Genomic DNA, 12,859 nt, shown 5'->3' with positions numbered 1-12,859 from the left:
GTGTAGACTATGGCAGACCTAGGCACAGGTCTGCCCTTGAACTTCACTCCACTCCACTGTCAAAGCTAATCCACTGTTTTTCCCGCCTCCGGGCCTGTGAACTCCTTGGTGGGCAGAGCCAACCACCTGGCTCCGCTCCCCTGGTGTGAACATCAAATCCAGAGGGAGGTGACAAGGATTTTGTAGTTTGGCTGCTGTCACCTTACTAAGAGGGGGGGGGCATGTGTGTGTGTGTGTGACTACCTGTGACAACCTGGCTAGTCCAGCGTGTCACACATGGTCAGGTAACGGTCCGAGGTCTGAAGCCAGGAGGTAATGACAAGAACAGGGAGCGGGCAGAGACGTGGTCAGATAATGGTCCAAGATCAGAAGCCAAGACGTAACGACAAGAACAGGGAGCGGGCAGAGATGTGGTCAAGTAATGGTCCGAGGGCAGAAGCCAGGATGTAACAACATGAACAGGGAGTGAGCAGAGAGGAGTCAATCAACAGTCTGGGGTCAGAAAACTTAGATCAGAACACTAGCAGAGACACAAGCCAAGAGTACAACTGCAGAACTAGAGAGTACGACTGGTGACGTTCTAGGATAGCATGCTCGATAATAAAACTGAGCAATTACCAGGAAGGTGGAACACCTGAGTAATCAGCACCTCTCAAAACCTGCATGAAATCCTGCGCTGTGAAAGAACCTGTCAGCTAGTGCTCAAAGAAACACAGCAGAGCATCTCCAAATGCAAGATGCTCTGCACAGAGGAATAATGTCACTTCTGGCTACATAATTCAGGAAGCTGCAGCAGAGCATCACCTGTGTGCAAGATGCTCTGCACAGATTAATCGTGACAGCAGTGGCCTGAGCGTGGCACTTGGATGTCTTTAGCAGTCCCATACATTTAGAATGGAGCTGCCCCTGATCCATTTGTGGCGCCCCTGACCTGGTCAGGCACCACTGAGTACTGCACCCATGCTGGGGACAGTACAATACAGGTAATCCAGAAGGCTGACAGGGGTGTGGAACACAGGCGCATAGTGATCAGGTCTCACACATGTACCCATGAGAGGACCCCTGGGGATCCCAGGAGGGGGAAAGGCCTTGACCTTCACTGGAATAGTGGAGGGGGCCAAAAGCCTCCATCTCCTCTCAAGGGGTGTGGTAAGAGAATCTGGTTGCTAGGTGGCGTAGGCAAGAACAGGAGAGGAGGAGCAGTGAGTCAGTTAGAGGAGAACTCCATAGGGCTCAGTGAGGAGCAGACCTGTGGGGCTGTTGCTGTCTAACAGCGCCCGCGCAGTGGCTACTGACGGGGGAGAACGGTCAACTAGGAGTGCTGCCTGAAAGCCAGCTTCAGCTAGAGAGAAAGCACGGAGTGGGAAGTAAGGAGACTGCTAGAGAGCACCAGGCCCAACCGGGCGGCAGATCCCGAAGCGAAGATAGATCCAGCTTTCTTCTGCTAAACCTTCCGGTGTGGGGCTCTCAAAGCCCACACCACAACACCACAAAAGCCGCAGCCACGTAACCGCAGTGAGGGCCCATAGGTCACAGGAGGCAAGCAGCTGGAGTGGCCTGGTCCGGGGAACAAGCAAACGGCAAACAAAAGGGGGAGAGAGGCTGCAGCATCTTCCCTGGGTGACCCCCATAGGGACTCAAAGTCGGGGTCACCCCAAACCACCAAGGGCTAAGGAAGGCGAGTTGGTAGTCACCCTCAGAAAGTCAGCCTGAAGGATACCTGGTTCCCACCTGGTTCATCTCAGCTACGCCCGGGCTACTCACCCTGCCATCAAATGTGAGTAAAGCCCTTGAAAGACAGCTCTGCCTGTGTGAGTCATTCTGCGACTTGTGGTACTACAAACCTACACTGGGCCCTGGGGCTTGCCTCACTCTCAGGAGGCTATTCCAACTAACTGCACACACCATCAGCCCCAGGCGACCCTCAACCTGCAGTGGCGGTCCCTACTGGCCGCAATACTGAGAGTGGCGTCACGATCAAAACCGAAGATTCCCTACCTGTGACCAGATCCAGCTACGTGGAGTCCCTGAAGGTATGCACCGATACAACACCCGAGGGGCTTCACACATTCACATGATGGATTTGGGACCCGCAATCTCATACTCCGTCTGTAGAAAGATTGGGATGTGTAATATTGAGACTGCAAATATTTCAAAAGACTGACCTGCACATCCTACAAGTGTGTATAGGTGCCAGCTGAAAAATGAAAAAACCTAGCAAATACAAAATGGATACAGCCGCACACTAAATGCCATCAATGTATAAGGGAACTCTGGTACTGCATTACTGCTATATGAAAAAATGAGATTTTTAGTTTATGAATTGGCCAATGCATGTAAGCCCGGAAACCAATCGGCACGGTAAATCTCAATATTCCGGGTCCCTAACTAAAATGCCACTATATAGGTTAAAAACATCCTTGTCTGGGCAGCTAGACTAAAAATCTAACTTGAAATGCCACTATCTGGACTAACCTCCATGTCTGGGCAGCTAGGACTCCTGGTATATGGATTGTGAACACAGATTAATCGTGACAGCAGTGGCCTGAGCGTGGCACTTGGATGTCTTTAGCAGTCCCATACACTTAGAATGGAGCTGCCCCTGATCCATTCACATGATGGATTTGGGACCCCCAATCTCATACTCCGTCTGTAGAAAGATTGGGATGTGTAATATTGAGACTGAGCCTCAATACCAGGCGTAATCCACTGATAGGAAAAATGTGGCCATGATTTCCTAATACCGGACAACCCCTTTAATGAAGGCTATGCTGCGTCTTTATATTTACTGTTGTATCACTTTGTATCGCGCCATTATCCGGCGCAGTGCGCTCGGTTCTTGGCGGTAATACTGATAATACCTGGGATATTCCCTGCATTTGGGAATCCACCCTTCCCAGTCAAGTCTTCGCAGGCAAACAGTGCGCACAATAATAATAATCAGACGGGGCCATTCACCTAGACACAACCAAGGCTGCTCTTCAATGGGCTGCAAGATGCTAATCTTAGCTTCAAGTGTTCTTTATTTGAGACTTTTCCAGTCCCTCCTCTGCCCTCATCCGCGCTGCACCCCCCTTAGCCCCCAGCCCCCTCCTCCCTGATACATGCCTCACACACACACACTATCTTCATTTGCTTTGAAGCTCTTTCAGAGGATTTCCCAGCCTGTGAAGGGTTGTGTACAGAGGGACATTGCCCAACCTGTAAAAAAAGTGAAGAGAGTTTGCACAGGTTATTTTTTTTTCCAGTCCGTGCATGCAAGATACCAACTAAGAGGATAGAAAAGAGTCCAGGAGCAGTGGCAATGAAAGTCCCTTCATGGCAGAAGATGCTATGGATTGTAGTCCTCTTTCTGCGGCCAGATCTGGAGGCGGCTGACCATCCCGACTGCAGTGACACAGGTTGCTTTGAGCATCTTGTAGCCATGCCACCTGTGGATGCCAACTGTGACGGACCTCAAGGATGCAGACTGCATATTCTTCTTCCAGATGAGCAACCTACTCCTGAAGAACTGAAGGAGGTCCACCAAGAAGGGAACCAAGAGTTCAAGCAAACCCTCAAACAGTCCGGAACGGAAGGGAACGCCAGACCTCAAAATCCAAAACCCAAGAGCGTCGGGGAAAGGTTGACTCTGTTGGAGTCAAATCTCCAATCTGTGACCTCCTTATTCCAGAAGTTACAGGAGGAAAGCAAGACGAATCTCAGCAAGGTGGAAGACAGACTCAACTCCTTGGTGGTGCTACTCTTGGGGATCTTGTCTGGATGTGAACTGCCTTGTAACGAGTCTGTCCAAAAGCTTTCTTCATTAGGTGAGTCCTTGGACGTTGGTGCCAATTTTTAGCAAACGTTACATAAGACGATAGTAATAATTCCATATACTTATACAAAAACTCAAAAACATAGATAATGAAACCTCAAAAATGAGTTACATGCATTGAGTCCATAAACGTGAGGGGTGGTGGCCATCGGACCCACAGAACAATAATGATTGGAAGGTTCCTCAAGAAATTTTGAAGATAGAGACTTGTAATTAGTATGAGCATAAAATAGATGTCTTGTCTGGTGAATTAGATGTGCCCGAGATAACACGTAGGTCTCTTCTAGTAGGTTGTCATCTCCTAAGTTAGGGGTCTTCAGACTTTCATAGTTAGAGCTTTTCTCATACGAGTGTTTTTCACCCACAGTACATGTAACTATGATAGTCTGGGGGTTGTTCTTATGTCCAATTTATTCCTCGGACCAAGTAGTCCGCATGAAAATACCGTGGCTTCTACAACATTTATCTGCAGGTAGGATCAAACTCAACAATGCAACTTTATAGGGCCATGAAAAAAATCAGACATCAACTCGGATGACACCCATGTTTGATGAGAGAAGCTGGAGAAACTCCATCAGTTCTTTTTTTTCATCTGAGAAAAACTGCCCAAATTCTGATGACTTTGATCAAAAACACTGATGAAAGGTAAAACATTTTTTTTTACATAAGAAGAAAATGACTGATGTGTGAAGGACACTATGTGATATTTCTGGCTCACACCCATGGTTAATGAGTAGTGATGAGCGGGCACTACCATGCTCAGGTGCTCAGTACTCGTAACTAGTGATGAGCGGGCACTGCCATGCTCGGGTGCTCAGTACTTGTAACTAGTGATGAGCGGGCACTACCATGCTCGGGTGCTCAGTACTCGTAACTAGTGCTGAGCGGGAACTCCCATGCTCGGGTGCTCAGTACTCGTAACTAGTGCTGAGCGGGCACTACCATGCTCGGGTGCTCAGTACTTGTAACTAGTGATGAGCGGGCACTACCATGCTCGGGTGCTCAGTACTCGTAACTAGTGATGAGCGGGCACTACCATGCTCGGGTGCTCAGTACTTGTAACTAGTGATGAGCAAGCACTACCATGCTCAGGTGCTCAGTACTCGTAACTAGTGATGAGCGAGCACTACCATGCTCGGGTGCTCAGTACTCGTAACTAGTGATGAGCGGGCACTACCATGCTCGGGTGCTCAGTACTCGTAACTAGTGATGAGCGGGCACTACCATGCTCGGGAGCTCGGTACTCGTAACTAGTGATTAGCGGGCACTACCATGCTCGGGGGCTCGGTACTCGTAACTAGTGATGAGCGAGCACTGCCATGCTCAGGTGCTCAGTACTCGTAACTAGTGATGAGCGGGCACTACCATGCTCGGGTGCTCGGTACTCGTAACTAGTGATGAGCAAGCACTACCATGCTCGGGTGCTCGGCACTGGTAACTAGTGATGAGCGGGCACTACCATGCTCGGGTGCTCGGTACTCGTAACTAGTGATGAGCGGGCACTACCATGCTCGGGGGCTCGGTACTCGTAACTAGTGATGAGCGGGCACTACCATGCTCGGGTGCTCAGTAGTCGTAACTAGTGATGAGCGGGCACTACCATGCTCGGGTGCTCGGTACTCGTAACTAGTGATGAGCGGGCACTACCATGCTCGGGTGCTCGGTACTCGTAACTAGTGATGAGCGAGCACTACCATGCTCGGGTGCTTGATACTCGTAATGAACAGTTGGCTGCTCGGATGGGCGCGACATGAGAACCCGAATATAATGTAAGTTAATGGGGAACTTGAGCATTTTTCCAGATTTCCCAAAAAAATGCTTGTGTTACCCATTGATTCCATTATACTTACTGTATGTACTCAAGTCATGCCCATCTGAGAATCCAACTGATCATTACGAGTACTGAGCACCCGATCATGGTAGTGCCCGCTCATCACTAGTTACGAGTACTGAGCACCCGAGCATGGTAGTGCTCGCTCATCACTAGTTACGAGTACTGAGCACCCGAGCATGGTAGTGTTCACTCATCACTAGTTACGAGTACTGACCACCAGAGTGTCGCGGGCGGAGGAGGGGACGCTGCGCTCTCCCACTGCTCGGGTCCGGCTGCTGCTGCTGCTCGATGGTGGCTCGAGCGGTGGGCCGGATCCCGGGGACTCGAGCGGCGTTCCTCGCCCATGAGTGAAAAGGGGGATTTGATTGTGGGGGTTTGGTATTGTCCGTGACGCCACCCACGGTTGTGGTGAGATTGGTGACACCACCGCTGCTCTGGACGGGGATCCCGGGAGTGGTGACAGGGAGCAGCTTTGTTGTTAGTTCTCCCCTCCGTGGGTAGGGGGTTGGTTGTCCTGGGGCCCGGTGATGGGGTAGGGATGGATGGCAGGCGGGTTACGGGGCCTGGTGAGGTGCAGGGTCGCGGGGGCAGCGCTGTGCCGTACGGCACGGTGGTACTCACTCAGCCAACGATGTACACAGAGTCTCCGGTAAAACAAACAGCTGGATGGACAGGTCCCACAGACGGCTGCGGTGTTTCTCTTCCCGGCAGGTTGATGGTGACTGCCTTTCCCTGCACCTGTGTAACGTGTACGGTTCCAATGGGTTCCCACCGGTAACCCGCTCCCCAGCTTGGATGGGTGCTGAAGGAGCCCCTTTTGCCCGCAGGCTCTGGCCCTGGGAACTTTAGCCTTGGCGGTGACTGTGTTTCCCTCTCTCGGTTGGACGGTTGCCTTCTGTCGGGACTTGGCTGCTGGGAAACCCAGGAGGTTCCCTTCGCTAACGGATTTGGCAAATTCACGGCGACTCCTAGCCTTGCCGGGGTCCGTAAGCCCCTGCCGGATGGTGCTGGCTTCTCTTTGCGTACCGGTCCGGTACCGCCGGGCCACCGCCCGTCCACGGTCCTTACGGCAAGCTCCAATAGGCCACACCTGCAGACGGTCATTACCGTCTGCCAACCTTGCTGATCTGTCCGGGCCACACACCCGGACCACTTTCTGTCTGCTCAACTGCTACTTCCCTCCTTCCACTTTCACTTCCAAAACTCAACTCCCTACTTTTCCACCTCCAGGACTGTGAACTCCTCGGTGGGCGGGGCCAACCGCCTGGCTCCACCCCCTGGTGTGAACATCAGCCCCTGGAGGAAGGCAACAAGGGTTTTTGTCTGACTTCGGTGTGCCTGACCGGGAGTGTGGGGTGTGTTGGTGTAGTGCTTGTGACGTCCTGGCTTGCCCAGGGCGCCACATTAGCATGGTAGTGCCCGCTCATCACTATTAATGAAATGTCTTCTTACTCTGTGTACAGTGAGTTTCTGATCCCAGTAAAGGAAATCTTAATCACAAGAGTTTCCTACTCTTCCACGATATGAGTGTACAATATACAGTTCATTGTGTATCACAAGGTCATAATCCCGGGCAGGATGTGTCAGGAAAGATTTGTACTACCTTGGTCCATCGTCGACTTCAGCTTTCTGGGGTAGACGGACCAGAGCAGCCCAAATGTTCTCCGCCACCCTCGTGTCTCTGGGAATTACTAGTCCCTGCAATATGATGTCTAAGAATCACTAAGGCACCCAGGATGATGTTGGCGTTCCAAGACCGACCCTTCCTTTGTGGCACTTCCTTTGTGTTGATTTTATAATATTTCATGACTGCATTATCACAGCTTCTCGGTTCATGGAAGCGATAAACCAGATCTTCTATGTGGATATTGTGCAGAATATCGAATGTCAGGTTTTCAAGGTCTTTCATCCATTTATAACTATAAACCAACAGAAGATGACAATACAACTTATATTACAACAAGAAATTATTTACTTTCTCAACTCTTGTGACATTTCTCTTTCATGTGGTGCCATTGCTCAGGGGTTTTGTTTGTTAAATATAGGCCCTTCTAAAATCATTCATCTGCTGGAGAGTGTAAACTTTGCTCTTATGACTTTCTTTGGGGTGTAATCATTTTTCCAACATGATCTTAAATTCATTTGTTTTAAGCTATGCACAAAAAGTTAAGGATATTTGGCTTTCGGGTGAAATTTCAGGATGATCCACAAACGCCCTCTAACCTTTACAGATGATCTTAATGTGACCTCTAATCTTTTGGATGCATATGTCCAACTGTTCAATGTTTCAGGAGTTTTTGAACAACTTTCTGTTCTCTTACAAGGAAATTAATGACAAGATTCACAACAGGTGTTTGATCCATGAATCACCCAATAAATTTTTGGGATCAATTAGAATTGGTATTAAACAGTCCTCCTCATCATGCTGCTGTGTGAATGATACAGTGACAGCCCCCACTACTGGAATAACATCAATAATCCAGTCATTGTGCCTTTGCATGAACAACATCGGCCTAATATCATCTTCATGGAGGACAATGCTCCAGCTCATGGAGGTCTCATGATAAGAGAATGGCTGCTGGAGACTGGGGGGACCTGAAATGGAGCGGCTGCACTTTCTCCAGACCTGAATCCCATAGAAAACCTATGGAATCAGCTGAGTTGCCGTGTAGAGGCCATAACTCTGTAACCCAGAACCTCAATGACCTGAAGGCCACACTTCATCAAAAGTGGGATGCCATGTCTCCACAGACAATAACTCCACTTGTGACCACCAGGAGGCGTCGCTGTCAGCCGTAATTGATGCCCAAGGCTACAAGACAAGTTATTGAGACATTGACATTTTTGGAGGTATACTCACCACTGTTGGCTTTTGCTTCAAGAAATTGTTGGAGAAATCTCCATTGCTCCTTCTACATAAATGCCCGACTGTCAGGATAAAATATCACTGTAGCGGGAACTTTTTAAGTTTTATATAGATTTCACCCAAAAGCTAAAAATCCCAAACTTTTCGTGAGTAGTGTATATATTTATGGTCTTGCCGTTTTCTACATACAGTGACTTCATATACAGTATATCTGGGTCATTTTTGAGGAAATCTCCCCCGTCTGTCGCCCTGTACATTAGCAGTGATCTGTGGTTAATGAGTTAACCCCTTCCTGTACGAGCGTCTCCATCTTAAGTCGCACTGAATCGTTTTATTGTTGGGGACGTCGGTTACCTCGAATCCCCTCTGAGCGTCTTAGCAGTTTCTATGACATCAGCCGCTATGAACTTTTGAGTTGTGAACCCCCCTTTGAATGGCAGGATTTAATGTTAAAAACGTTTAGAAGGAAAATGAGACTAAAAAAAGAGGAAGCGGAGGATGGAAAGATCTGCCTCATCCAGGCAATTGTTTAGGCAAGAGTTCAAGTCAGTTATTGGTTCTACCAACCTGGTGTGCTTGATCCGGAGCCTGCAAAGTGGAGGAAGGATTTTCTACAGCTCGTATACCACTGCCATTATGGAGAGGCCGTTTTTGGGTATCTGTCATGGTGTGTATGGAGATAACAGAGAACCAGGGCTCCTAGACTGGCTCCTTATCCCAGAGATACCTCTGAAGGTGAGGATGTCTGAGCCACCTTCTTTGCCCTGCTTCTGGCCAGCCCTGATCTAATACCCCCTCTCCTCCAACCAAGGGGAGGGCTGGGACAGGGGTGGTTAAACCCACAGATATAGACAAACAGGGGAAACCAAAACTGTATCTGTCATGATTCATGCATTGCTCCGCCATTCCTGAGCTAGTGCATGAAACCTGCCTCTGGGGTTTAGGTCCCATGGGAGGGGCCTGTTCGTTCCGTGGGTCATGCCACCATATCTTGGTGCTGCTACCTCCAGGACGACGCCATTAATATTTCTGGCCCTGCTGCGTGCACTGTTCCTGAAAGAGGCTCTCTGTTTCTTGTCCTGCTATTCGGTACTGTTCGTCCTGACCTCTATCTCTCCTGCCTGACCTGACCTGACCTCCATTTCCCCAAACTGACCTGACCTCCATTTCCCCGGACTGTCCTGACCTCTGTCCCTCCTTCCCAACTTTACCTCCATTCCTCCCTGTCCTCCAGACTCCGGTCCTGTGCCATATCATCCACTCCCCTGTGCTTTCTTGCTCTCCCGGTATCCGACCTCGGCTCTGTTCTTTGTTTTTGGCTTGTTTTCTCCTCGATTCAGATGTGACATCCCGGCATAGACCCTGCGACTATCCTTGCTCTTGTGTTAGCGACCTCTAGTGGGCTTCTGTCTTACTGCACTCAGGAGTTCTCTTTCTACTTGAGTCCCAGCATTACCTAGTGGTAGCTTGACACTATCACACAGCACGCTCACAGAGAGGTATTAGACAACAAACAATAGGGAGAAAAATAAGAGCAGGGAGGAAACAACAAGATAACAGGAGAATTTCACTACAACTCCAAGCACAAAGCAAAATAATCACCAGCAAGACTGGAACAAAACATCACACAGACCAATATAGCTAAAGCTATAGTCGACATGGGAAAACAGATGCCACCATCTTATAAAGGAAGGGAGCAAATGTGATAGGTCTCTAACAACATGTGATCCCTCAACAGAAGCGTAGCTAGGGGTTCGGCTCAGGGGTGGCAAAACATTTGAGTGGGGCCCTAACTAACATATTTACAATTATGGTTTCGCACCCTAAGGCCTTATGCAGGCGACCATATTTTCATTTCGAGTGCGATCCAACAAAACATTGGATCATACTTGGACCAATGTTATCCAATGAGGCAGCGCACATGTCCAATTTTATTCTCGGACCGAGTGGTCCTAGAAAAAACAAAAATTGTCAGAATGAATGTGCACAGTAATACAGACCAGTGTAGCGGCAGGACCATAGTTCCCATTCATGCTGCCCTAAGCACTTAAATTGATCGCGCCCCCTACTGGTAAATCAGACTAAAGCCTCTTTCAGATGTCTGTTTCACGTATGTGTTTCTATCTGTATTTTTCACAGATACAACATGCACCAATTTTTCACGGACTGTGTGACCTTGCAAAATTCACAGAGACATGCTACCGGAAACAATGTTACAACATGCTCATTAGGGGCATATTAAAGGGATTGTCCAGGTTTACCATGTGATGCAAGTATACTGAGAAAGGCCGCATACGTCTAGTCGGAATGTGGCCAGAAGTCTGCAAATTGCACACGTATGGTCACGACGGCCGCTGTCACCGCCGGCACTAGAAAACCAGACAGCGTGTTGTGTACTAGCTATGAGGATTCACAAGTCATGATCATCATATAACCAACCAGTCGACGGTTGTTTAAAGGCAGCAATTGCCCAGTATAAATGCCCCTTAGATCCAGGTACCTTATTGGTGACTTATCTGATTGTTTTTTGGATCACCCCATTCTTCTTCATCTGGTCCAGACGCCATGATGATTTTTCACATCCACAGCTCATCTCCGCAGACTTCCATCTTCTCCGGTCTTCTGCAGCACATCCCAACGCGATGCCATAAAAAATAACAATGTCATTATAATTATGAAAAAATGTTTTCAGCTTACGTGCTACAGGCGTGCTCCAGGACTTCAGGTGCAAAGTGTCCACAAGACAGGCTGAGTCTGGAAAGATGCAGGCAGTAGAAAAAGGCGGATTGGGTTGTACACAGCACCAGCAAATGGTAAAAGTCAAATTTTTAATTAAACTACATTAAAAAAAGAAAAAAAAACAAATCGTGTTCATTGGGGCACTAACGCGTTTCGGACCACAAACCAAATATTAAAAACAGTCCTTAGTCCTATGACTAAGGACTGTTTTTAATATTTGGTTTGTGGTCCAAAACGCGTTAGCTTCCCCAATGCACACAATTTAGGTTTTTTTTATTTGTTTAATGTAGTTTAATTAAAAATATGACTTTTGCCATTTGCTTTTGCTGTGTCCAACCCAATCCGCCTTTTTCTACTGCCTTCATAATAATTACACCTAAATAAAAAATATCTGCACATGCTGTGTACTAAATAACCGCTATACTGTGCACCTGAAAATATATTAGCCCCATTATGTTCCTTGACCAAAACATGACCCCACACTGTCCCCTTTATGATACATGGCCTCCACACTGTCCCACTCATATACCCAATATCCCTCAAACCTTACAATCCAATATCCCCTGCACACCTTGCACCCCAATATCCCACACACCCTGCACCACTAATATCCCACACACCTTACAATCCAAAATCCCCTACAGACCCCGAGCTCCCATATCCTACACAGCCGGCACCCCCATATTTCACACACCCTGCACTCTCATATCCCTCACACCTTGCAATCCAATACAAAATCCCTTACAGACCCTGGATCCCCATATCTTACACAGTCTGCATCCCCATGTACCACACAACCTGCACCTCAACATCCCACACACCTGGCACCCCATATCTCACACACCTGGCACCCCCTTATCCCACACACCCGGCACCCCCTTATCTCACACACCCAGCACCCTATTATCCCCCACACTTTGCCCCCTCACTCACACATCGTGCCCCCCATATCCCACATATCCTGCACCCATCTCCCACAACCTGCCCAGTGTCCCCCATATACCACACACTGTACCCCCTTAAACCTCTCTCAAACACCCCTCTGTCACAGCCTGCACCCCTCATATGCCACTCACCCTGCACCCCCATGTCCCCCTGTTCTCTCATTCCCTGTCACATGTGTCCACATCTCCTCCAGCTCCTCCATTACCTCCTATTGCTTCCTGCCCGGCAAAACTATGGCTTCTCCTACAAGGGTCACATGTGCATGACATCATCACAGGTCCTTTACCAATAGTAGGTCAGGTATGGTCTTCCGTCTGGGCAGGAGCTGATTAGTTCTCCTTTGCCCCTGCAGTGCTCGTACAGCGAATTCCTCCAGTTCAGCCCTGGATAGCAGTAGCTCCGGGTGGGCCCCTCCAAGTCTGGGGCCCGGGGCAACCACCCCATCTGCCCCCCTGGTAGCTATGCTACTGTCCCTGAAGCAACAAGCAGGCTAGATTAACCAAAAATGAGCCCACAGCTGGTCGACGCCCAAGCCCACCTGTGAAGCTCAGAACCACCAGAGACAGCTTAGCGTGGAGTGTCAGAATCTCTAATGGGAACAGCGTCTGATGCCACCATGACGCTCGGCGAGTTTTTAGCAAAACTCTGAGTGACAGTA

At 48.9% G+C, this 12,859-nt stretch overlaps 1 protein-coding gene across 1 annotated transcript in view; it reads left to right on the top strand.

Annotated features, from left to right (window-relative positions):
- Positions 1-354: 354 nt before the first annotated feature.
- Positions 355-12,859, top strand: part of LOC142249997 (fibroleukin-like) — a 30,686-nt gene continuing 18,181 nt past the window's right edge. Inside the window, exons 1-2 of the mRNA XM_075322061.1 lie at positions 355-418; positions 3,249-3,809. Coding sequence (XP_075178176.1) covers positions 355-418; positions 3,249-3,809 — 625 coding nt within the window. The remainder of the gene's footprint in view (positions 419-3,248; positions 3,810-12,859) is intronic.

The sequence above is a fragment of the Anomaloglossus baeobatrachus genome, chromosome 8 (genome assembly GCF_048569485.1).
Source record: "Anomaloglossus baeobatrachus isolate aAnoBae1 chromosome 8, aAnoBae1.hap1, whole genome shotgun sequence".
NCBI lineage: Eukaryota > Metazoa > Chordata > Amphibia > Anura > Aromobatidae > Anomaloglossus > Anomaloglossus baeobatrachus.
This window is presented reverse-complemented; position numbering and strand designations above follow the sequence as displayed.